Source organism: Nannospalax galili, unplaced genomic scaffold (assembly GCF_000622305.1).
Source record: "Nannospalax galili isolate Female #2095 unplaced genomic scaffold, S.galili_v1.0 scaffold2695, whole genome shotgun sequence".
Lineage (NCBI taxonomy): Eukaryota > Metazoa > Chordata > Mammalia > Rodentia > Spalacidae > Nannospalax > Nannospalax galili.
This window is the reverse complement of record NW_008336074.1, coordinates 55,603-83,185: the sequence shown is the minus strand read 5'-3', so window position 1 is coordinate 83,185 and position 27,583 is coordinate 55,603. Positions and strand designations below refer to the sequence as shown.

General features: G+C 39.8%; 1 protein-coding gene across 9 annotated transcripts in view; it reads right to left on the bottom strand.

The window, feature by feature from the left end:
* Window positions 1–23,589, bottom strand: part of Sel1l2 (SEL1L2 adaptor subunit of ERAD E3 ligase) — a 71,596-nt gene extending 48,007 nt beyond the window's left edge. For 7 of the 9 annotated variants that reach the window (XM_029562390.1, XM_029562392.1, XM_029562397.1 and 4 more), the window contains exon 1: window positions 1,717–2,057. Coding sequence is in view for 2 of the 9 variants with exons in the window: in XM_029562393.1 (XP_029418253.1) it covers window positions 3,348–3,510; window positions 8,949–8,998 (213 nt within the window). In the remaining 7 variants the exon portion in view is untranslated. Of the gene's footprint in view, window positions 1–1,716; window positions 2,058–3,347; window positions 3,511–8,948; window positions 9,052–23,424 lie in introns of those variants that run through there. The other 2 variants (XM_029562393.1, XM_029562395.1) reach the window with 2 other exon arrangements.
* Between the last annotated feature and the right edge of the window lie 3,994 nt (window positions 23,590–27,583).

Here is a 27,583-nt window from a genome sequence, read left to right as displayed (position 1 = left end):
AACCTGTTAATCTTTGTCTCCCCATCAACCAAATTATGATTCACACATAGTAAGTATGAAAAGAGAAATAGTTATTGACTGTTGATTCAATTTATTCATGAACTAAAAACAAAATACATATTCACTAGAGTGAAAAGGAATTAAGTGATGTAAATGGTGGTAGCATTTAGAGCTTTATATTTTTATAGTTTTGTTTAACCAAACCAGGAAATGGAGATTTAACAGTTGCATTATTTTATTAACATTTACAAGTCTGTTTATTGAGTTCTTTTATATAGAATTGCAAGAAAAAGTCTCTGGAATTAAACACAGTATCCATCAACATAATTAAAATTGTGTGGATCTTTAAAATGATGATGCTGGTCTGCATAGAAATGTCTACATGGAAAGACAGTCATAGTATTAAGTGAATAAAGAGCAAGTACGGAGCAGTAAATAAATGGTCTAATTTTTGCAAAAATATTCCATATAGTCATAACATCCTAGAAGTATGATAGTAGGAAAAATAATTTTCTGAAAAAAAATTTTTTATATGTATGAGTTGTATTGCCTGCATATGTGTAAGTGCACCCATGTCATGTAATGCCCTTAGAGGTCAGAAGGGGGAGTTAGATTCCCCTGGAACTGGAGTTACAGACAGTTTAGTCACCATGTGGGTGCTGGGAATTGAACCCAGGTCTTCTGCAAGAGCAGCTGGTGTTCTCAATTGCTGAGCTATCTCTCCAGCCCAGAACAATAACTTAAAATTTTTGAGATAGGTTCTTTCTGTAACCCCAGCTGGCCTGAAACTGTCCGTGTGGACCAGGCTGGCCTCAGTCTCACAGATACCCATTTCTCTTTGCCTCTTAAGTGCTGGGATTAAAGGCGTGTGCCACTATGCCCAACCTTTAAAGATTTATTTTATTTTGTATTATGTGTGTATGTGCAGGTTTGTACATGAGTGCTGATGCCTGTGGAGGCTACAGGAGCTGGAGTTACAGGCAGTAGCAAGTCACCCAGTGAGGGTGTTGGGAATGGAATGTGGGTCCTCTGTAAAAGCAATACACACTCTTAACCACTGAGCCATCTCTCAAGCCCCAAGAGCAATAATTTAATTTTTTTGATGGATTTATTTTTATCTTATGTGTATGAGTGTTTTGCCTATATGTATGTAAGTACACCCATGTTGTACAATGCTGGCAGAGAGGAGAAGGGGGCATGGGTCCCTTGGAACTGGAGTTACAGTTGGTTGTTAGCTGCTGCGTGGGTGCTGGGAACTGAACCCAGGTCCTCTGCAAGAGCAACCAGTGCTCTTAACTGCTGAGCCATTTCTCCAGCCCTGCAATAATTTTTATATCCTTCTTCTGCCTAACCAAAGTTCTGTCTTTCCCCAGTCACCACTCCTCCCCAATATCCCAAACCCCTTTTTTTATATAATGAATGAGCACAACGTTCCAGGCATGGAACTGAATGCTTCACAAAAACTCCATTAAGTCATTCATGACTAATTAATTAATGATTCATTCAACTTTACAGTTTTTGGGTCCCAGTCACTTTGCTAAAATTTAGAGGTACAATAATGTTCCAGACTTGGTGTCCAATGTTTCATTATTATCTTAACCTGACAGATGAAGATTTAGAGAGGTTGCCCTGCTCATCATGGGTATCTGGTCTAACTTCTGGCTCAACTAAACATACAGACTCACAGAACCTCCAGGGATCTCATTTGCTACCCACCTTATTTAGGAAAGAATGAGGCAAACGAACCACAGTGTACCGATGGGCAGCATCAAGCCTTCCTTAGCACTTCACACAATCCTCCAGGATCTGTCATTTCAGATCCCTCAGATGACTCATGCAAGGAGATGAGATTCACATGGGTTGAATTTCGGTGCAAGCCACCTTGGTGTAAATGCCTCCTTCCTCACATAATAACTCCACAAGCACAACACTAAGCAGCCTCATTAGGAAGGTCTAACACCATGGGGTTCAATAGTTCATTATAACTTCTCCCCCTCCAAAGGCAGTTTGTCAGTCAGAGGCCATTTCTATCATAAGCCATGCTAGGTAAAAACACAGTTAATGTTTCACTCCTGTCAGGTTACCTGGGAAACAGAACTAGAGAGTGAACCAAAGGTCAAATTCTCATGCAGAAGAAGGGGAAAGAGTTTTGTTTAATAAGTAGCTTATCCAATAAGCAAGCATAAAAGTGGATTTGACCTTAAATCTGACTCCATGCCTAGTTCCTGTACTGTATTAGATAGCAACAAAAGAGATCTCTGGGTAGAAATCTTTTAGATTACTTTCTTCCTCATACTTCCTGAATTCTCATACCTTTTTTAAATGGCCATGAATTCCTTTGGAAACCAGAAATTTTTTTTATAAACACTATAGCCATATGAAAATGTGCCTTAGCTATACATTAAATAAAAGTAGCTGAAATCAAAATGATGTGTGTGCTTGTATGGTAATTAGAATGGAACAAAAAGCGGGGAGCCATAGATAGAAGCCACGTAAAAATACACGGCAGTTTTCACAATAGCTAAACCAGGAAGCTTGGCTCCTGAAGGTCTTTGTTTTCTGATTTTCTTTTTCATTTGTATGCATGTGTGTGTACGTGTGTGTGTGTGTGTGTGTGTGTGTGTGCGCACGCGCGTGTGTGTGTGGTGTTTGAGACAGGAGGGTCTTATGTATCCCAGTCTGGACTTGAACTTGCTATGTAGCCCCGAATGACCTTGAACTTCTGATCTTCCTATCTTCATCTCCAGAGTTGAGATTATAGTGTCTACCACCAAGTGCAGTTTTATATGATGCTGGAGATCAAACCCAGGGCTACATGAATGCTAGGAAAACACAATGAGCTACAGCCCCGGCACCAGTTTTCTGATTTTTCTATGAAATGATTATTGGAATACGTTTGGAATAAAATACATTTATTAAAATAGAAAGAGAAATATACTTAGCTTATAAAATAATTTGAAATACAAAAGTCAGGCCAGCATCACCCTAAGATAATAGATTTTGGTCCATATTTCTATAGAGATGAACATGTTCTAAACAAAATTTAGCACTGTTATGGGTTTACAGGTCTTAATTATATCAGAACATACACACACATATGAATGATAGGAAGGTAGAATGGAGAGAAGTTCAGCCCCCAAAAGTCATCTCTGGAACTGGAGGAATTTATCTAGGGTTTCTACGGTATTCCTACCTTGACACCATTCCAGTACACAGTGGTAATGGCTGTAGGTCTGGGTTCATGTAGTAGGTCAGGAATATCATCATTCAACCCCCTTTACATGTTTTTTGTCTGTGCTTATTTAAGGATGCAGCTATTTAAGGTTTTGTTGTCTTTCAAAACTCACGTTTTGGGCTTTGTATGATCCTTCTTTAGCCAAGGATTCATATAATTGGATAGCTGCACTTATGTTTTGCATGCCAAAACTTCCAAATAGCAAAGCGTCAGCCATTTTTTCCATAGCTTTCAAATTTCCCATGTCAGCTGCTTTGGCAAAAAGCAAGTAGGCTCTGTTTTGAGAATATAAAGTCAGAAGGTTGATTCTCAAAAATGGAGTTTTCTACTCCCTCCTTTGTATGATGCAGTTTAGCTGAAATCCATTCTGTTTCTCAACCAGTGGATTTCTTTCACCTCTAGGTCAATTAGGTCAATCTAAGATTTTAATTTTAAATCTGGCAAATAACAAAGCCACTAAAAAATATATCTTATATATCTGTATATCCTTTCTATATTATGATATACCATGAGTCAAGCCTTTAACCAAGTAAAGTGAAAAATTGAAGGCTTAACCTAAAGTAATGAGCTTTTCCCATGATCACTTCCATTATTATTTGTTTTATAAAATTAATTTTGAAAAAATATAAGACGAATTAGGGAATCTGTATCATAAGAATGATGATTCATATTCTAAAGTAATTTCTTAAAACAGAACTTAGTTTTCAACACAACAAAGTAAGACAGGAAAAATAACAACCAAACTAAACTTTAATGGGTAGAACTTTAAGAGTCTGAGAGCTTGTGTTCAAATCCTGGCTCCACCACTTACTAGTTGGAAAACTTCAGGTTGATTTCCTGGTGCCTCTTTGGCCATGACATTGGGATGGAAATATCACCTACTTCATAAAGCTGCCAGAAGATGGTCTGTGTGGCATGCTTGACATAGTGCCGTATTTAATTATTACTGTTAGGACTATTACATTGACTGTATAATTTTATAGCATAATAATTGTTCTGTAATTAGTAAGTGGTGTGAAATTTTAGTGGTTAGAAATAGCATTTTCCGAATCCCAATCGAAAGTCACTTTATCTGTATAACAAGTAGCAATAGAAAGTCTAACAAGGCCCAAACATGTGTCAGAGAAAAAAAAGTACATTGGGGATTTGTTCTTACTTTTATAACTCTTTTTTTTTGTAGTAGTAGCAGCAAGACCAAAAAACGTTAACCTCAGTTTATGACCTTGGCTCAAATATAGGAACACACACACACACACACACACACACACACACACACACACAATCTATGATCGCTTCCAAGTTAAATGATCAAGAGGTTTAGTTTTCTGCACGGCCCATCTGTACTGATGCTAAGAGAAGCTGCTCTTTAGCAAAGGCTAAGTAGAATATGCCAAGCAAGAACAGCCTCAAACAGACCTCTAGCAGGCATTAGAGTCTTGCATGTCAAAATGGAGGATCTGTACTCCAGTGGAATAAAGAGAAGCGGAACACTTGGAAGCCAAAAGGTCAAGGAAGAGAGTAATCATTGTCAAAGAAAGCAAACAATGGAGGATAAAATCTCAAAGGTCAGTATGATGACTTAATCTTGATTGGCAGCTAACTAGATTAGAATCACCATGGAAACACACCTCTGGGTGTGTCTTTGAGCACCAGTGTTAATCTCTCTCTGCTTCCTGGCTGGTGACCAGCTATCTCCCAGTCATACTACATGACATCCCTGCTACAATAGACCGTACCCTCAAACAGTGACCCAAAATAAACTCTTTCTTGTTAGGTATTTTGTCACAGCAATGAGACAAGGTGCCCAGAATAGGCATCAGGAAGAGAGCCTGGCATTGGGATATAGATCCCCTTGACAACCTGTCAACATGGCTTGCTGCTACAAACCTGCAGCCTACTAAAATTCAAAGGGTACCAGCAGGGACCAGAGCACAGAAACCTGAGACAGGCTAGGGAGCATTCCACGGTGGATCCAGGCTAGTGCTAAGGGGCAACAACAGGCTTCAAAACAATCTTTTTGAGTATCTTTGATTCCATGAGCAAGGTTGGTATTATGGGTTTCCTATTATAAAAGTCCAAAGTAACACAAGAGATACTAGAAGCAGAGCCCAGGGCTGGAGAACTTGAGGAAGGATTAAGAGATAGGCTGAAATTCCCAAGAGGAAAAATAGTAGGAGAAGCTGGGTAATACGGAGAGGTGTACACAATAAAACTCAGCAATCTGCCTCATCTGTAAAGGACCTGGCATTGGCTACTAAGGTGAGTGCTAGGACATGAGGGTTTAAATGCTTCTTCAGTGCTTACCAGTGACTTGCTGTGGAACATCAACTTATCTTCAACCTCCTTTGGCTAGTAAGGAGTATCTTAGTGAAGGACCAACCCTGGCTGTCACTGCGGTTTCCTAACTCAGATAAGTTTGTTTCTCTCTGACATATTCTTGATTATCATCTATCTTTTTTAACAGTATAATGTGTCTCCATTCATATATAAGAAGACAGATTAATAAATAAACAAATAAATGAATTCAGAATGTAGATGTGGATAAGCCAAAAGGCCTAATGTCATTCCAAACAACCCTATCCTGAGAAGTGGCAAAGCAAGGAGGCAGGATAGAGGAATGAAAGGGAATAAAGTGATTCCCCTTTGATCACTAGGTATGCATTCATTTTTCTCTGCACCTCCCGCTTCTTAGATATGAATATAATTGTATGCCTGGCTTGGGTACAGAATGGGCTATCCTAACAACACGAGGGCTTTGCCGAGCTTTCCTACAAATTCCTCAAATGTCTTTTTTTGAGCAGATTTGGATTAAGTTCTCCATTGGTGAGAAGGGCCAGGGTCTCAGTCTTAGGTACCCTTGACCCATAGTTGCATCTCTGCTGCTTTGAGAACAAGCTGCTCTTCTGTCTTTCTTGGGACAAGGTTTGGATCACGTCAGTCTTGACAAGTACAGCCTGGTATAGAGGCTCCTGAACAGATGGATGATTTGCTGCTAAGACTGAATTTTGCTCTGCTGTTTATGCCCAAGAAGAAGGATCCTTTCAAGGCTGGATGAACAATTACTTAGAACCTTATAAGAGTAGATTTTCCCCATCAGTCCAAATCTAGTTTCCTTAGACTTGGCAGGGCACGCCTAGAAGGTTTTTCATTTCTGGGGCCTTCATACTATGGGCTGAGCCTGTCTGAACCCTCTCAGACTCCACTGCTCCCTCCCCTAGCTATGCTGGACTGGAAATCCCTATTTTTATCTGTCTACACAGTGAGCACTTTAGTGAGAGAACTTCTGTCTTAGGATGAATGATACTTTGGGAGTATGATTTTACTCTCTTATCATAACATCCTCCAGGGACAACTGGCACGAAACCTAGGTTTTTTCTGGGGGTATTTTTCCTTTGCTCTTTTAAAGACTGCTATTCAAATTCCCGTAGCGCTCCTTGCTTCCTTCTTGTCGTATTAGAAGAGTTACAGAGTCTTTCTAAATCTTCATTTCCTAGACTGCAGTTTGGGGAATGGATTTCTCATAGTATCATTGTATGGAAGGACTAATCGCACACATGTAAAACCCAGAACAAGAACAGCACAAAGCAGGTACATGATGAAAGGTGAAAGGAAGGTGAAGAGGCTCTACCCCTACCATAAGTAGATCAGTCCTCAGAGTCTATGCTATTGTACTTTCCTCAGAGGTTTTGGGTTTGAATCTATGGATTCTGCTATTTGACTAGGACTGGGTGTGACAGTTCTGGGATGCGTCCCCATAGCTGGTGTACCTATCCTGTTTTAATTAATTACAGTGCTGGGGATTGAACCCAGGGTTTTGCACATGTGAAGCAAGTGCTCTATCACTGAACTACAGTAACATCCTTTGAGACAGAGGCTCACTAAGTAGTCTCAAAGTAACCATCTTCCTTACTTTGTCTCCCGAGTACTAGGATTACAGGTATGTATTACTTTGCCCTACCTCATTGACTACTCTGTGTGAAAATAAGAAATGTCTTCTTGTTGGGAAGGGATTAGGTCTCACTCTTTCTATTATTCATTCCAAACATCCTTGTTTCATTTGCCTCTATACTTTCCATTCACCAATTAAAGTCGGGAAAAGAAATAACAAATAAGTACTTATCTCCTGATGACTATGTGTAAAGCATTGTGCTAAGAGAACATTGTTTTATTCAGGGCACAAAAGAGTGTCGGAACTTAACCAGATAGCACAGCCAATAAAGGATGGATTTGCTCTCAAGGTCTTAGCTAGGGTCTTCAATTTATTTTTATTTATTTGTATGAGTGTATTGCCTGCATGTATGTTAATAATACCTATCTCATGCAATGCCCGAAAAGACCAGAAGAGGGCATCAGGTCCCCACTGAAGTTATAGCGGACTGTAAGCTGCCATGTGGGTGCTGGGAACTGAACCTGGGTCCTCTGCAGGAGCAGACAGTGCTTTTAACTGCTGAGTCATTTCTCACTAAGGCCTTTGAGGATGGCCACAAGTGGTGCCCCTCCAGTGGGAAGAGATAGACCAGGTAGATGAGTGAAGAGAGAGAGAATGACTGAGAGTAAGATCGTGTGGCCCTGCTGTTTACCAGCCAGGGCATAGTCATGCCCACCACATTTGAAAATCTTTGATTCTCTATTACTATTTTGGGCTTTTTATTTTTTATTAAAAATATTTTAAAAGTGTGTGTGTGTGTGTGTGTGGTGTTATACTTGTGTGTATGCAGGTACACATACATGTGTGTGTATGTGTGAAGGCCAGAGGTTGACACTGGGTGTCCTCCACCTTATTTTTTGAGTCAAGGTCTCTTGCTGAGCTCTTAGCTCACCAGTTGACTAGACTGGTGGCCAGAGATCTTTGGGATCCACCTGTCTCCACTCTCCCTGCCGCAGTGCTAAGGTCACAGTGGGATACAGTGCTTTTACACAGGCGCTGGGAATTTGCACTCTGGCGGTTGTGCTTGTGTGGCCGTCTTCCTAGCCTATGTTCCCAGTATTTTAAGAGGAAAAATGATGTACGTCTTCCTTCATAAGACTCATTAGGGGATAAGACAGGATCATACATATCAAGGTGCTTTAAAAGCCAAAAGGTCTTGCGGCTGGAGAGATGGCTCAGTGGTTAAGAGCAGTGGCTGCTCGTGCAGAGGACCCGGGTTCGATTCCCAGCACTCACATGGCGGTGATGAACAGTCCTTAACTCTAGTTCGAGGGGAATCTGAAGCCCTCTTCTGACCTCCTGTGGCATTGCATGACACGGGTGCACTCACATATATGCAGGCAATACACTCATACACATAAAATAAAAATAATAAATAAAATATTTTTTAAAAAGCCAAAAGGTCTTAAAATACTCAGGGAAAATAAAATATGCTAAAACAGCAACTACTTTAATTCAAATAACACATTTTGTTTCATTTAAAATACCTAATAAATTAAAGTCTAAACAATGTTTTTGCTGAATGCTCTTGTCAGTGATATAGTCCATATTTTACTTCATGAAAAGGGAATGGAACCTCAGTCTCATATACAAATCTCTTGTTTGTTTAAGATGATGATTTTGTGATTCTTTAAATGTCATTTAACGCTTTAAAAAGCAAAACCTTACAGACAAATAAGTTTATTATCCCAACCCAATAAAGTTTTAATAATAAGCTAAATTTTTTTTTTTAATTCTTTTTCTTCACCTGGAAATTGAACTTAGCTAAGGGAACTAGATACTTACTTTGTTTTTTGTTTTTGGCTTTTAGACTCCTGGAGAATCTTGCTACCCATCTTAAATAGCTCATCTCCTTTATTTGTAATATTTTTCTTGGCTTGCTTTTTTACTATATGTGGACAAAGAAGGGAAAAACCAATATTATTTCTATTTTTATATTCTGAGAAAAATGTGCTGACATTGTGCTAGCATTTTTGTTTTGAGTTTTGCTCTACTTATTTGTTAAATATTTGCACTTCAGACAGATAATTTGGTATTATTCTTAGCTCAGGAACTTGGAAAGTTAGGGGAAAGAGATGCTTCCAGTGGAAAGAGAGGGACGTTGCCAGCCTAAGGATGTGGGTTCTGCAGGCAGACAGTGGGGGTTGCCTGGTATAGACAGAGGTTAGGACCTTAAATACCTTGTTCTCAGCTCTGGCTGTTAATGTCTCCATTGTCTGTGCTTGGTTCAAAAACTTAGAGCCATGAAATACTACAAGGACATGGGCAACAGGCATCTCCAAGATGACCAGTGTGCATGTGGGAGCAAAAGAGGCAATCTTCCTCTTTGCCTTGTTCAGGTGGGGACTCAGCATCAATTTTATGGAACTTAAGAAAAATAAATGGAATTTTACCTGCTACAATTAAGGCATTTCTGGGCTGGAGAGATGGTTCAGAGGCTAAGAGCTCTGGCTGCTCTTGCAGAGGACCTGGGTTCAATTCTCAGCACCCACATGATGGCTAACAACCATCTGTAACTCAAATTCCAGGGGATCTGATGCCCTCTTCTGACCTCCTCAGGCATGCATGACACAGGTGTGCTTACTCACATGCAGGCAATACACACACACACACACACACACACACACACACACACAAATAAAAATAATAAAATATATTTAAAAAATAAAGCTATTTCCCTAACATTTATACAATATTAAATAATGGTTAAAACACTGTCACTTGCTTTATTGATGAGGAAAGCTGGTTGGGACAAACTCAGACTCACAATCCCGCCCCCAACACACACACACACACACACACACACACACACACACACAAATACCCTGTTCAAGTCCATTACAATATACAATGAATTCTGCTTAGGAAAACAAAGCCTGAAGCCTTTTCATAGGAAAGGCATTTGGGATTTGAAGACTCATTAACATAAACACAAAGAACTTTAAGTGGCTCTTACTTTTCTTCTAGACAAGATATCAAGAGTTGTCCACTTAAAAAAAAAGAAAGAAAAAAAATTAACCTGAAAGCAAATTTAAAATTATTTTGAATGCCTCAAGTTATTCAATCAATTCAAAAACCCCAGACATTTTAGCACATAATTTCTGCTTTGACTTGTACGCATGATTAAAAGGGAAAAAATAACGGGGAAATGGACTAATCTATGTGTGGAATAGCAATTGATGCCATTAGCATGCTTTCTAAGCATGAGAGTACATTTTGAAAGTTAGATTCTGCATACACACACGATGAGGAACGATTTACCATGGCGAATTGTTCCCCAGGGCTTTTACTCTTAGTACTTGTTTTTTGTCTTCTCAAATGTATTGAAATACACATTTTCTTCTTCTTCTTTTTTTCCTTTGGTCTTTTTGAGACAGGGTATCTCTATAGCCCCACCTGGCCTGGAACTCACTATGTAGACCAGGCTGGCCTTGAATTCACAGAGATCTACCTGCCTCTACCTCCCAAGTGCTGGGATTAAAGGTATGTGCCACCACGCCTGGCTGAAATACACATTTTCTTTACTAAAGAAAAACTCAATTTTCATATAAAGTTATCTTCTTGATACTTAAACTTTGTTCTTATGGTTTGAAGATTTCCTTTGGAAAAAGCACAGGAAATGATTTCAGAAGGCTGTTCTGAATTTGATGTGAGGAAGGCTTGATAGACACCCAGAGAGAGGAAAAAGAGGAGAGGGAGAGGGAGAGGGAGAGGGAGAGGGAGAGGGAGAGGGAGAGAGAGAACCTGGACTGGTAACTAAATGCTGGTGCAATCCCAGAGCAAGACACAGGTCAGGTGACTAATAAGCAGTAGACACATAGTCACCCAAAACTGACTGGGACCAACATGGCAGACCAAGATAACTGCTCACAATCCTTTGCTTTATATAGTGACATCTCTGTCCATATTATTAGCCTTGCAAAACTGCCTGCTCCCATCATGTATCTGATGCTATGGCACATCCAAAATTCCCACAAAAGGACAGAAAAGGGGGATAAACCTTATTCCGGGAGAATTCTGATGCATTCCTAGAACTCCTTGTTTCTACCCTGCACCTTAACTCATCAGTTATCATTCCCTGCCACTGAGGTTTGCCCCAAATCCTAGGTGACGTGACTCTTGATAAAGCTTGGGTTCCTGTTGAGAATATGTTTCTGAGGCAGGTTAGAATGACAGGGAAAATTAAGGGGACGTGGGAAAGGAAAAGAGACTGTTACTGTGGAGACTGGTTGAAGTTTCTAACCAGCTGAAAATCAAGAATCCCAGTTTTGAAGGTTGCTTATAAAGAGACAAGATTCTTTTTATATAGAGATATTTCATAAAATAGCAACTAACCATACTTAATGCTTGAACATATATTACCTTCAAATGTGGCCTTCCTCCCTTTCTCAGATATTTTCTGGGACTCTTACAAGTGAAGCTATTAACTTTTGTTTATTATGAAAATATCCCAACTTCCCATCTAACTCTTGTGAATTTGAGTTTTACTTTATTAGTTGTAATCCCATTCAGTGTACAGGGGAACCACCCTGTGAGCTCATTAACTGAAAGAGAAAGTTCCTTGGCAATCCTTTGAGATGTAACTTTAGATGCCACCAAACACTACATATAACTATTGAAGACACTTAAGCTTGACTCTCTCCTGAGAGGCTCACACTCCTGAGTGTGTTATTCTCTCCCAGAGCTCCTCGCTTTCTATCAATCTCCTTGCTTAAATCTGTTAAAATACCTTGTTAATAAACCACAACTGTGCTTCATGGTGGCTCGTCTGAAACTCTTTTCTCCTATGAAGTCAAGAATTCAGCCTCACCTGAGTGAAATCTCTGAAAAGAATGCTGCTTCAGGCAATAGCATGGAGCGTGTCTCTGGCCACACCCCAGTGCTGCTAAGGTTTTCCCCAGTTATCAAAGTTCCTCCCAATTCCCCACTTTGTCTTGTTCTTAAATTTTTCCTTTGCCAGTGATAGAGGTCTCTGGTCTCTATCTCTAAGACCTCTTCACTCTGTACCATCAGCAACAGACATAAAGGGGCTCCTTGAGTTTGGAGTTCTCTGAATGGTCAACCTTTGGGTATCTGTTCTCTTCTGATGGAATCACTAACCTTACTTAAAAAAGATGTTCTAGTTTCATTCTGTTGCTGTGATAAAACAAGCTTACTAAAAACAACTTAGGGGAGGATCACCTTACAGGTTAATTGTCCATCAACGAGGGAAGCCAGGACAGGAACTCAAGCAGGAACTTCAAACAGAAACTGTGGGAGACCACTGCTTGCTGGCTCACTCTCAGGCTCATGCTTGTCTAGTTTTCTTATACAGTCTAGGTCCATCTGCTCAACATATGGTGCTACCCACAGTGGGCTAAGCCCTCCTACGTCAATTAAGCAGTCAAGACAACCTTGTAATGACATGCCCACAGACTGACTGATCTGATTTGGAAATTCCTCAGTTGATACTCCCTTCTCAAGTGACTCTAGGCTGTGTCAAGTTGACAGTAAAAGCTAACTAGGAAAAAAGGTATTGGGGATGGACCGCACATAGGAAAGAGTAGGAAGTGGACCAGAGTTCTAGTTAAGATAGTGTCAATATGGAAGCTCTAACCAAATGATTATTTATTTTATTCATGTGCCAGAGACAAAATTTGTAGAAAGCTTTTTTTTTTTTTTTTTTACATTTTGTGACTTTCTTTTTCTTCCTTTATCATTAATCATCTTTACTAATAAATAAAATAGATGTTTTTTAATTTTTTTTTTTTTTTTTGTTTTTTTTTTTTTTTTTTTACATTTTGTGACTTTCTTATTCTTATTTTCGTTATTCTATGTCTTAGATGATTCAAGTCCCAATCCCCTAAATGTAACTTTAGGGACAAAATCTTTAAAGAAATGATTATGATGACTCATTTAGGAAGAGTTCCTAATCCAATATGACTGGTGTTCTTATGAGAGAAGAAAGAGGCACCAGGTTTCACATGTACAAGAAGAGATATGTTAGAGTATGGGCCTCAAGTGAGGCAGGCAGCTCAGGGACAAAGTCTTCTATTAATGCCTGAAGTGTCCTGTCCTTCATAATCTGCTAAAACTTTATGGTGCAAGTGGAACACGCCTCAGAGGTATTCTTGTCCATCACTTTAATGTTTTTTTTTTTTTTTTTTTTTTTTGGTCTTTTTGAGGCAGGGTCTCCCTGTAGCCACAGCTGTCCTGGAACTCACTATGTAGACCAGGCTGGCCTTGAACTCATAGAGATCCGCCTGCCTCTTCCTCCCGAGTGCTGGCATTAAAGGCGTGCACCACCACGCCCAGACACTTTAATCTTTTAAACATATGTTTCATGGCCTTGAGCTAAGTATGTCCCAAAATGTGTCTACTATCTTTCCTTCTTAAATTATGTCTTCAAGTTAAACATGCTAAGGAATGGGCCCACCCCCATTATGAATCTGCAAGGCTCTCTGAATAAAATCCCCATCCTTCTGTGCTTTGGAAATGACTCCCATTAGCTCCTTGCCTGCTGCAGGAGTAAATCTTTCTCCACTTTTCATGTCTTAACTGTAGTTATTTTGGCTTTGCACTTGCCAAGACATGAGCCCATTGTGTTGGGTTACAAGGGCATAGTAAGAAGGTGGCCTTGTACAAGCCAGGGATAGAAGCCTTCAAGTGAAGCCAAACATGCCCCACCTTGATTTGGAACTTTTGGTTCCCAGAACTGCAAGAAAACAAATAATTCCTGTTGTTTACCTGGTGTCTACCCAGCGAGTATGTTTTGTTCTACCAGAACTAGGAAATCAAGGTGCTCACCTTGGATCGCATGGAAAACAAATTGCTTCTTCTCCATTTAGGAAGACACCCTCAAATTAGAGCAAGGGACTATCTTGGAAATGCAGGAGGGACTGTAACTTTCCATGGGTTCTCTAGGTCTCCAGGTGTTAGACTTCTGACTTTGCCAGACAGCTGGATGCCCTAGTTGCTCACTTCTGACAAGGTTTGTTTTTCACGATCATATTCTAAATAGGCAATATAGCAGGTAGACTTCCCTGTGTTCCGCAGTTCCTGGACCCAGATCCCCTTCTTAAGTAATGGTGAGAGCACTGGTAATCTTCAGCTTATCTTGCTGGATCCTTCAATTATCAATTTTCCTAACCAAGTATGTTCAAGAATTATACATACATATATGCATAGAGCTTGGGAAGACACCACACACACACACACACACACACACACACACACACACACACCCTCCCTCATTGTAAAGACACTTAAACATGACTGTCTCTCTTGAGAAGCCTGCACCCACACTTGGTGTGTACTGTCCTTTTTTGTTTTGGTCTCCCTTCAAAGCTCCAACTTCTCCTCAAACATTTTACCTTGCTGGTTCCTTTATCCTTTTCTATATTCCCCATTCTGTTTTATGTTTAACCACAGAATCTAAACCCTTAACATTCAAATTAAAAGCACATTTACCCTCTAAATTACCTCAAAAATACAAGGAAAGGATAATACATTATTTTCCATCTCCAGTTATATTTACACCACGAATTATATAAAAGATTGCTGAGAATTAAAGAAATTGGCAAATGAGCAAGGAGTCGTTTATGACTAAAATTCAGGTGCATCCCCCAAATGATAGAGATAAAAATGGGTAACTCTTTCCCTGTCTCAAATCTTGCCTCCACAGTCTACTGTGTCCCTCTGACTAATTCCAGCTGTATTTAATACAGAACAACTTCAGCCTCTGATTTTTCAGGATTCACATCAGAAGAGCTCTTCACGTTTACCCTTGAGTATGCCAAGAAGATAGAATACCATCTAAGGGGGGAGAATAATGATTTGTTACCAAAAATAACATTCCATCCAAGAAGGAATGACTCAGAGCAGGGTTTAGTCAGATAAAGATGTGATCAGCTCAAATATATTTGAATAATATTCACTATATATATAAGAATATCTAATATTCATTAGATATATATAAGAATATCTATTACAATAATCAAGCTTATGTACACTATCTCTAGCACATTGTCATCAAACACCAAGACCCCCAGAGGTATTGTAGGAAATAGTAAATAGTGTTCTAAATAGAAAAAAAAAAGTCATCTTCAAGCACCTACTAAACTAAACATGAAATAACAGGGATTCTGATTTGAGATCTAATTCACTATCTAAAGCTCAATTGAGCTAAAAGACATATATTTTAAAAAACAAACAAGAATCAAAAATAACACCAGGTACCATGTATTGGGTGCCAGGCAGTTTTCAGTGCTCTTATTTATTAATCTTCTCGCTCACTGTAAAAAGAAAGCGATTATTTTTCTGAGTTTATAGCTGAAGTGATGTGGGCAGGGAGGTCAAGTAGATGATGATTCACATCTAGTCTGATTCAAGTCTGTAGTTATGTTGCTATTACTTTAAAACAAATGAAAGGTTTTGGGGGCTGAAGAGATGGCTCAGTGGTTAAGAACACTGGCTGCTCTTGCAGAAGACCCGAACTTGATAGCTCAGCATACATGGCAGCTAACAATTGCCTGTTCCAGGAGATCCGACTCCCTCTTCTGGCATCCTCGAGCACTGCACAACATGGATGCACCCACCTACATGTAGGCATAACACTCATATACATAAAATAAAAAAATCAAAATTTTTTTAAAAAAATTAAAAGTTTTGGTAAACTGTATGCCTTGTTTTTAGAACTCTACCACAGGAGGAGCTTTGTACTGAGTTAACTTCATACCGAATCATTTTACAACAATGGAACCAATTTACTTACATATAACTGCTGATTTGAAGGAAAACTTTCCCCAAATAGGAAAGATAGTAAGGCATTCATGTTGCATTCCCTGGTAAGCAGCTGTGAGGGTCAAGTTGAAGTGCCTTTGGGTGGCTGAGTCTTGCCCGTTTCTCTCTCTTAAAACTGAGTCTAACTCTGCAGCTTAGAAGTTTGAAATTAACCCTGCCTGGAGGTGAATCCAGAGCTCTGAGGCCAAGCTCCCTCAAACTAGAGTGCTTTTTCCCTCTCATCCTTCCCCTGGCTCAGAAGATCCACTCAGCCCCTTCCAAAAAAACACTTGAGTGACCTCTAGTCAACAAATACTATTCACATTGCACCAATCTTAGACTGACCAATGTCTTGGGGTTGATCCCTTGAGTTCAAGAGAGGAGAGAGGTCTCTCCAGAGAGTGGCCCAAGAGGGACATTCATTCATCACTCCAAGCCCCTTCTTACCATGATTCCACCCTGGAATCAATCTGGGAAAGAAGTTGCATTGGGTAGAGGACGATCCTGAAGCAGGTTCAACAAAACACTTTGCAGGCTTCTCCACAGGGTGCTCTGGAGTGTAAACAGCCTTAGGACTGTCTCTAGGTGAGATGATCAGGGTTTCATACTCCTGCTCTGCTTTTGCAGAAAGAGGCACCCTGTGGGGTGCAGTGAGAGAGTAGGAAGACTGTTCTCTGAGGTCTGGCTACTGAAGTGTGTCTGCAAACTGCAATCTCAGCCTTTGGGTCCATCCCTCATTGAAGGGGTGTTTATGCAACACTTCACAGTGTCCATAAAGTGGAATGCAAATGACAAATGTGGCCTAACTGGTCATAGATTGCAGGAACAGAAAAGAAGGAATGCAAAAGTAGCTTAATACTAAGTTCCAAAATACCCTCCTGTAACCAAGGACACAGCAGTGGCTGGGTGTGAGAACTAATATTAATGATGATTAATTCGAATTGGGGCAGGAAGAACCTGGTCAGGGAGGAACACAAGAGCCTGCAGGAACAGGCTTCACGGTTCCAGTGCTAAGACTGGCTATTGATTTGTCTTGCTAACAATTTAATAAGGATAATTACTTTTTTAGACTTAATTTTGTCTCAGAAGAATTAGCTATTGAAGCCAAGTGTTAAAGCACTTGGAAGGAAAATGCTTGTGCCATATTTTAAAGGGTGATGGATGTGAGAGCATCTTGTTTAAAACATCATCCATGTGTGCTCTAGAAGTCTAAGGCCTTAGAGCTTTTGTGTAGCACCTGTAACATAGCATACCATAAAGGAAATGCTGCATTTGGAGTCCGTTCTCAGGTTACATCCTAGTTCTGTGTGGAGACAAGTTGACTCAGTTTAATTTCACAGGTGTTTATTCATTCTAACTATATGACAGACACAGTGCCAGGAACGGGTCTTGCTTTTAAGTAATGGGGAGACAAATAGTGTTTGTTATATTTGAGAAAGCCTGGGTTAAGGGACAACTGACAAGACTGAAAATTAGTAATTGTTCTCTTTTCAAAATGTGAGAAAACATAGCCATATTCTAGAAACTTCAGCCTGATGTTAATCTTTTTCATCTCTAGAACAAAAGCAATTCGAGAGTAAGTTAGGTGAAATCCTGAAATCATGTTTTTCATTTCTGATACACACCTATGTCTCATTGTAAAAATGCTGCCCTGTGTACAGAAATATTAAAATGGGGGTTGAATAAGGACAGAATTCAAAAAGTTTTCAGTGAGCTTGCAATTGTGTGAAACCCTTGTGTTATTGCTTCATTCCCACAGCTTGAGAAGTTGGAAGTCTCTTCCAGGGAAGGTCTTGCCTCCATGGCTTCTTCTTTCTTAACTCCTGATGCCACAAATGTTCTTGCATTGTACCCCATTGAACCACAGTGAAACATAACATCTGAGTTGTCCTGAAAGAATAATCTCTTTTACAAAGTATGTATATAAGGACTGCAGACTTATGACTTCATAGAGGGAGAGGGCAATGTATCCGAGGAACCAAAACTTCTCTAATCATCTTAGGCATTGTTGATTTAGAAACATTAGTTGGGATTCCCTAAGTTTGGGCCTTATGGGCATGTCAGTTTATCACAGTAACTGCCTCTCTGGCTTCTAATATTTTTCAGTGCTATTCTTCTCACATTTTCACAAACACAGAGAGCTTGGAAACTGGGTGTGGTGTAACATACCCCTAATCCCAGCCCTGAGGAGGCAGAGGCAGGAGGATCAGAAGTTCATCATCATTCTCTCATCCTTGGCCGCATAGGAAGTTTGGGGTCAGCCTGGGATAGGGGACACTGTCAAACACAAACAAATAGAGCAAAAGCAAACAAAACCCCTAAATCCTTTTCCTGGTTCTGCGGGCAAATTTCTTTCCAGCCCTGAAGACTTGGCATCAATTCCAGAGGTACCCAACTCTTGTGTGGAATAGGAGGAGGATCAGAGGAAATTGTTTACCCACCTTCTAATCACAAATAGAAAGGCAGCTTCACAAACAAATGCATGACACTGTACAATACATGTCAGCAAATAAATTTTTCTCAACCGTATCACATTTGGATTTCTAGTTGGTTGATCAGATAAATGTAATTGTAGAGATTTAGAGTGGATTACTATGAGTTCTTGGTTCTAAATTTGGTTGTTTTGCTAACTTCTCTAACACAAATTTAGGTAAAGATTAGAAGGCAGTGAATTTTATTGATATAATAAAAAGTTTGGACTCATAGTTCAAGATAAGCATAGTGAATTCATTTGTTCCTTTACTTTTGTGGTTTCGGGGACAGAACCCAGACCCCTGAGCATGCTGAGAACATGCTCAACTATAAACTTTACACTTAACTTTTATTTTTTACATTGATTGACTTTGTGTGTGTGTGTGTGTGTGTGTGTGTGTGTGTATGATCATGCATGCCATAATGTACTGTGGAGGTCCCAGGACAACTTTGGGGAGTCAGTTCTCTCCTTTTACTGTATATGACTGAACCCAGGTTGTCAGCACCTTTACCCACTGAACCTTCTCACTGGGCCAAATCAAACATTTAAGTCCAAAAACTTAGATGGGGGCTGGACATGTAGTTCAGTGGTAGAGCACTTGCCTAGAAGGTTTTGTGTTCAGTCCCCAGCACTAGAAACAATTTATGAATATGTAAAGATTAGGAGACACATGGCTTGATGGTCAATTTTATGTGTAATTCTGGCTTGCCTACAGTCCCCTCTATTCAATCAAACATTAATGTTGTTATGAAGGCATTTTGTAGATGTGACAAAAACCCATAATCAAAGGGATTATCCTAGATAATCTGGATTGGTCTGATTTATACATTGCAACACCTTAAGAATGTGACCAAGAGTTTCCTAATGAAAAACAAAAACAGGGCCTGGAGGTAGGGCTCAAGGGTTAAAATCGTGTACTGCTCTTGCAGAGAATCCCCCAGTTCAGCTCTAAGCACCCACATCGAGCAGTTCACCACTGCCTATAACCCCCCTTTCCAGGGGGATCTGAAGCCTCTGTCTTCCACTGGCACCTGCACTCACATAGACGTACCCCCCCCACGTAAATAAAAAAATAAATCTTTTTTTTTTTTTCAAGAAAGAAAAACAGAAACTAAAGTAAAAACACCACCATTAAAAATCACCCCATTGTACTGGACCAGGCATGGCCAACTTGGGGGCTGCATGTGTCCCAGGATAGCTGTGAATACTGCCCAGTACATTTGTAGACGACAATGCCATAACACAACATCAAAACACTGAACACTTCTGCTAGACAGTAGCTTTAGTCTATGTCCAAGAGTTCTAGTTTGCTTTTTCTAACAGCCTCCTTGGTAGATTTTGGGACTTGCCCACCCAGCCCCTATAGTCATGTAAGGTAATTCCTTACAATAAATCCTATCATACATAACCGTATCTCCTACTGTTTTTCCACCCCAGGTTGAAGCCTGACTGTTAGACTGAGTTAGTCCTTTCCTTTCTTTTTCCCTTTTGTCTTTTCCTTTTTCTTTTTTCTTCTCTTTTCCTTGACACAGAATTTCTATGTGCAGCCCAGGCTGACTTCTAACTCCTGATCTTCCTTGCCTCAACCTCCTAAGGGCTTCGAGCATGAATATGCACCACTACATCTAGCTTAGCTTAGTACTCTTAAGTGAGAAAAGGTTTCAATATACTGTGAACTCATTATCTCTTATCACTGTGGGCTGGTGTCAGAAACAACTGCCAGGAGCTGAGAAACATGTGTAAGCCCCAGCACGTTCTGCAGGATCTCAGCATGGTTAAGTCCAGTTCCATCTGCCACAGTTGGCGCAGCATGAAGGACCGAGGCTGTCGTGAGAAGTGGGTTCCATTAAGTTAAGAATTTTTAAGAAAGAGATGCACGAAAGCCTGTCAGAGGTGCATTGTATGATACAGGGGCTTATCTGCATATAGAAGCTGGTGTCAATTGCCAGGAACACCTGAAGCAAGATATGAGACTGGATGAGTGCTAATATCCTTTCTTTAGTATAGGGCCTGTAATTTCACTTTTAATACCTCTGCTTACACTGTGTGCCAATAAAAGCCCTCATCCTTCTAGTTCATGATGTTCTGCCTGCCTGGAAAGCCGGTGTACCAGATGCCACCAATTGCCCTTCTAAACCTCTGCATCCTGTTCTGTGCCTCAGGACTCTGGGATCAGTGAACTACCTTCTACAGCTTCTGGTTAGGTTTGGTCAGAAGGTATTGGAAGTCCAGAGGGCCAGCAGAGTGAGATAGGGGCATTTACTCCCTCGCTTCCCAAGGAGAGTCCTTAGCCTAGTTTTGTCCCTTGATTTTAAGGTCAAGATTGCATGGAGTCTTCCTGACTCATCTCTTGCTTGTTTTCTCAACATTCCGGTAGACACTGCTTCCCTGAGGGCCTTCAGGACCTAGGGATGGTGATGTCATACCTGCTACAAGTCTGGAGGCGTTTTGAGTTCTTTATATCTTACCTACATTTTTAGAAAAAGCCCCTACATTAAAATTCTCAAATCAATTGATTGAAATTGTGCTGTTTGTTTCCTGCCAAAATCCCACCCATAACTTCATGTAGGTAAGTATTGTTGACATTTCCAGGTTCTGTCTAGAACCAGCTCTTAGCTGACCTGTGAACTAGTCTTTTGGGTAAATATGAGATGAAATACTGTAACATATTAAGATTTAGAAAATTTTAGTATCTTTGTTAAAGTTGGACTTTCAGAATAAAGAAATAGATCTGAGATGGATAAGAATCTTTCAGCAGGGCATGGTGGCACACACCTTTAATCCCAGCACTCAGGAGGCCAACCTGGTCTACATATCAAGTTCCAGACTAGCTGGGGCTACAGAAAGACCCTGTCTCAGAAAACCACACACAAAAAAGTCTTTTTGTACCAACTAGACTTTATAACTGTAGAATGTAATAAAACAGTATATAAACTGATTAAATACAATTACAGAAAGAATGCATGCGTGTATAGTATACAAAGTAATTTATATACTACAAGTACTGTGGGAAATTTTGGTAACAGAGAGTCACTAAAAATTATCCAATTAAAACCATTTTTTTTTTTGAGTCATGGTCTCCCTACAGCCATATCTGCCCTTAAATTCACTATGTAGTCTAGGCTGGGCTTGATCGCACAGAGATCCTCCTGCCTCTGCCTCTGCTGGGATCAAAGGCATGAGCCATCACTCTCTCCTAAAATTAACTGTAGATGAGACCTCTTAAAAGGATTGGGGTGAGGGGACTCTGCAGACATCTGGAAGGATTCTATGTAAGACTGTTGTGCTGGTTAATATTGTCAACTTGACAGGATCTAGAATTATACTGGAGATAAGCCTCTGGGTTGAGTGTGGGGTTATCTAAATTACATTAACCTCTTGGCATGCCTATGAGGGATTTTCTTTCTTTAACTGAAATGGAATTGGGAATCCCACCCTGAATGTGGTTGAAACCTTCTAATGGTAGCCCAGATACAAGAAAGTCTGGGGGAAAAGCTTTTTGCTTGCCTGTTTTCAGCCTGGAAAGTTTGCGAGTAGAAGCTGGTGTCATCTATTTGGTTGCTGCTGGTGGTGCTGCTGGTGGTGGTGCTGCTGCTGCATCCTTTGCTGGCATCAGAACAAGTGTCTTCAGCCTTCCAATGTGGACTGAAGACCAGTAGCTCTCCAGGAAGCATCCAGGCCATCAGTGCCAGATTGGGACAGCTGAAGGACCCAGCCTCAGGGACTGAGGGGCTGCCAGTTCTCAGCCTCTCCAGGTGAAGACAGCCATTGTTGGACTACCCAGATCACATGGTGTAAGCCAATTTAATAAATCTAGTTTTAATATATATTCATTCTATTGCTTCTATTCTTTAGAGAACCCTGACTGATACAGTTGCTCCAGGTGTCTTTAGTTCCCATGTGAAACCGGAGTCTGGGAAGGCTGGTCAGAAGAATGATGCTGAGTGAAAGGCAGACCATACTTCTACATCAGAAACTTGTATGATTCAATGCATACAATTTAGATTTTAAATAAATTTAGATGTGTACACATTTTTACAGTACTACTGAGAACAGATATTCTTAATTTCTCAAGTTTTCTTTTTCAAGTTCCTATTTAAATAATATGGTAATAGAACAGAAATTCATATTCATCTATTTAAAAGGAGCAGGCATTGAACTTAAATATAATATTGAAAATAATTTTTAAACTTTTCTAGTTGAACTGGGCGTGGTGGCACATGGCTTTAATCCCAGCACTTGGGAGGCAGAGGCAGGTAGATCTCAATGAGTTCAGGCCAGCTGGGGCTACATGGAGACCTTGTCTCAGAAAGGTAAAAAAAACCCCCAAAAAACCCAAAAACCTTTCTAATTGAGCCATCAACATGAAAGTAGGTGGGGAACATGGTGGGAAGATGAGGAATCCATCTTGGGGGGGGCAGATAAGAGAGGCAACTGGGGTGACTAGGACCAAAATACATTATACACACAGATGAAAATGACAAAGAATAAAAATGTAAAAATAACTGAGCACCACTTAAATTCTGCACACAGACTTTGTAGAGATTTTATTTCTCTAGAATCTTACATGGAAAGAAATCTAACAACTAAACAACTCTGCTTTTGTTATGGAGAAACAAGAAAGGAATTTCAGGATGAGCTAGTATAGAGCAGAGATAAAGTTTATTAGGAGACTTTTAACAGAGATTTAAGCACGGGAGTTACAGAGACATTTCTTCTTCGGCAAAAAGAAAAGGAGTGTTTCCTTAATTGTCGTTTCGTCAACATAAGAGGGTTTCAATCAGCAGAGTAAGTCATAAGTACATGGATAATTTTGGAAATCGCCCCTCACGAGATATAATTGTCAACCTTGCTTGTTATTCTTAGTCCAAATTCTGAGGCTAAAACAGGAAGACTGACAAAATATAAAACTTTCGTGAGTAAAAATATTTATAACTGCATCCAGTCTCCTCAGACAAAGCTACAAAATGCAAGTTTTGGTTAGCCAAGGTCATTTTAGATCGACATGCTAGAGAGCGCTTTACTTACAATGATTTTTATTTCTCTTCAGGAGATCTTTATTTTGAAGTCCTTTTATTTTTAATGTATGTGCATTCTTCTTTTTTTCTAAAAGATTTTCTCTTTTATTGGTTATTTTACTTGATTTTCCTTGTTCCAACAGATGTGATAAAAACCGTTTGACTTTGCTCACTGATACCTACAACGAAAAGGTTTTTGGTTCATTTCACTCACGTATAACTCTTTCTCAAATAAAGCAACATAAAAGTTAAAAAAATTACCTGTTTATAGAAAAATACAAGTTTAACATAATTACTCTAATTCTTGCTTTAAAAAATTATTTATTTATTTATTTTTTATATGTGTGTGAGTGTTGTGCCTGCATGTATGTAAGTGCACCTATGTCGTGCACTGCCCACAGAGGATAGAAGAGGGCGTTGGATCCCCTGGAACTGGAGTTACCAATGACTGTTAGCTGCCATGTGGGTGCTGGGATTTGAACCCAGGTCTTCTTCAAGAACAGTCAGTGCTCTTAACCACTGAGTCATCTCTCCGGCCCCTAATTCTTGCTTTTTACAAATCAGAATGACATATGGCTTACTTCACTTAAAGAATCCATCTTTTATTAATAAAAACCTTTTAAAACTACTACATTATTATCCAAACTGTATGGCCAAGCACTAAAAGCTAAATGTTATAAATAAAATAACAGGAGAATTTAACTAATTTACTGTCTACTGGTAAACTGTCATGGTGATATCAATTATATAAACTAAAAAATAAAGATGATTCTGTCTAACATGTTACAATAAATACACAATGAATTGTGACAACTTCTTAAAAAATGTAAAAACAGGGCTAGAAAGATGACTCAGTGGTTAAGAGCACTGGCTGCTCTTGCAGAGGACCCAGGTTCAGTTCCTAGCACCCATATGACATCTAACAACCATCTGTAACTCCAGTTCCAGAGAATCAGACACCTTCTTCTGACCTCCTTGGACACTGTATGAATGTGGTACACATACATGCACAGAAAACACTCATACACATAAAATAAAAATAACTACATGTTTTTAACTTAAAAACAGCCTCATGGTGGTCCTCTCTTTTAATCCAAGCAATTGGGAGGCAGAGGCAGGTGGATCTCTATGAGACTGAAGCCAACTTTGTCTACATAGTAAGTTCCAGGCCCACCATGGCTACAAGGAGACCCTGTATCAAACAAACAATCAAAAGTAAAACCATGTTTCCACCAAAGTATTTTATAAAAGTTATCTAGGTAACCTACTTGAATTAAGGTGATAAACTTGGGGGTGTGATTTGGATAGCATAAAATAATAAAGATTAAAAACTTTTTTGATTCATTTATTTTTAGTTTATGTGTCTGAGTGTTTTGCTTGCATGTATGTAAGTGCTTTTGTGTCACGTAAAGCCCAAGAAGGTTGGAAGAGGGCATCGGATCCCCTGAAAGTGGAGTTACAGATGGTTGTTAGCCATCATGTGGGTGTTGGGATCTGAAATGGGGTCCTCTGTAAGAGCTCTTAACCACTGAGCAATCTCTTCAGTCTTAATAATAAAGATTTTAAAAGAGAAAAAATTTAAAGTCTTATGAAGAAAAATAGGATTTACATATATACTTTTCAGGATAAATTATATTAAAAGTTAAAATTTTGGTGGTTGGAGAGATGGGTCAGCAGTTAAGAGCACTGACTGCTCTTGCAGAGGACTTGGGTTTGATTCCTTGTGCCCACATGGTAGCCAACAACTGTCCATAACTCCAGTTCCAGGGATCTGATACCTTCTGACTTCCAGGGGCAGAGCACAACACGAATGCACTTATATACATACTTACATACACTTACACACATATACACATATACATAAAATTAACAAATATTATTTTAAAAATTAAAAATTTTTTTGTCAATTACTACTTCTAAAATGGATCAAGATTTTTTCACTTGATTTTTTTTCTCCCTTTTCTGCAGTATCATACCTGAAGTGCTGCTTTCTAAGATCACTGTCTGGAATGTTTAATCCCCATCTCTCTGGTAACAGTAACAAAGAGAGGAGAGCAGTAACCTGGGCCAGAGGAGCAGAGACAGGTAGCCCTGTGGGAGTGTTTTTTAAAAAACAACTATTTTGGGTTGGGAACCAGTTCAGTTGCTAGAGTGCTTGCCTAGCATGCTCGAAGCCTTCGGTTTGATCCCCAGCACTGCACAAAATGGGGAATGATGGTGTATGCCTATAAGCCCAACAGGAAGATATGAAGCTCAAGGTCATCCTCGAATACATAGTGAGTTTGAGGCCAGGCTAGGCTATGCGAGACCTTGTTTCAAAACAAAAACAAAACTCCAGCTTGTTGACATATGATTAACATACCATAACTTAACCACTTACTGTCCATTTTTTGGAATATTCACAGGCATGTGAAACTATCACCACAGTCAGTTTTAGAAAGTTTTGTTACCTCAGGAAGAAACTTTAGCTGTCACCATCCCTTCTGCCCTTAGCCCTAACCACTAATCTGTGTCGTGTCTGTATAAGTTTCTTTATTCTGCTGTTCATATGCATAGTATCATACAATGTCTTTTCTCTTTCTTGTATGAGTAGGTGGATTTTGTTCGTTTGTTTTGGTGTGGTGTTTTTTGAGAGAGGGTCTCTCTATGTAGCTCCAGCTGTCCTGGAACTCATTATATAGACTGGGCTGGTCTCAATCTCACAGAGATCCACCTGCCTCTGCCTCTCAAGTGCTGGGATTAAAGGCATGCACTACCATACCTGGCTAGCTCTTTTTTCTTATAGAATGATCCACCCCCCCACAAAGCTAATCTATGTTGTAGCATATATCAGCATTGCATTCTTTTTTATGATAAATTATATTCCTTATGTGGATATGTTAATTATTTTTTCTATTGTTGTGATAAAATACTCCTACAAAATCAACATAAGGAAGGAAAGAATATTTTTATTTTTGTTCACAATTCCAGCATACAATCCATTACGGCAGGGAAGACACGATGGTAGGAGCTTGAGGAGACAGTTTGTCACGTTGCACCCCCAGTCAGGAAGCAGAGAGGGACGAATGTGTGTGCTCAGGTCACGTTCCCTGTTTTATTCAGTCTGGGATCCCAGCCCATAGGAATGGTGGTGCCCACATTTAGGGTGGGTTCTCCCACCTTATTTAACTGAATCAAGATAACCCTCCATGGGCATGCTGAGAGGCTAACCTGATCTAAATGAACCCTCGCCGATGTGCTCAGAAGCTTGCCTTCTGGGTGACTGTAGATTCTGTTGGGTTGGCAATCAGTTGAAAGCACCACAATGGATAAACCACACTGCATCCATTCATCCAGTTTTAGACATCTGGGCTGTTCCCACCTTTGCACAGTCTTGTTATCTGAAGACACGTTTCTATGAGGACAGGTAAGGACTTTAAAAGTGATTTTTCTTGTGGTAGCGTAGCGAGAGTCAAGGTTTTTTTTTTTTTTAAGTGCATGTCCCAGATACTGCACATTAATAAATAAAACCACAATATATAATGTCTCAGAATCAATACGCCGGTGTGTAGGTCATTGGTATTTTTTTACTGCATACTGTTATTTAGGAATCTAGGCAGAGAGATCCTTGCTAGCATCAAGATGTGCATTCCAGAGTCTGCTCCAGCTCAGTATCTAAGAACGTCACACACACAAAAAGCTTTTTGTTTCTTTGTTTCATTTGGTTTTTCTTTGTTTTCTTTTTTGTAGTAAGTCAGACGTAGAAGTGACTGATAGTGCTTTCAGCCACTTTCCATGGGATGAAACTGAGTCACATAGCACCACTAACTGCAAAGGGCTAGGAAACATTATCTAGGTATTGGGGAGAGAGAACATGAACTTTAATGAACTTCCTTCATGCTTTGGTATTATGAGATTATCATATTGAGGCAGGATAGAAAGACTGGGGAATTTAGGAGGATGTGGGAAGGGAAAGGAGTCCCTCACTATGGAGTTTAATGGAAGTCTCTCACCAGCTGAGAATCAAATATCCCAGTACATCCCATCAAGTATTCTAGCATTCCAGCTGGCAGGCTGGCTCTGGATAGAGGTACCTACCTCTGAGTCTAACCATCTGACTTTAATCCCTGGACTCCCTCAGGTTGTCCTTGACCTCCACATGCAGAGAGAGAGAGAGAGAGAGAGAGAGA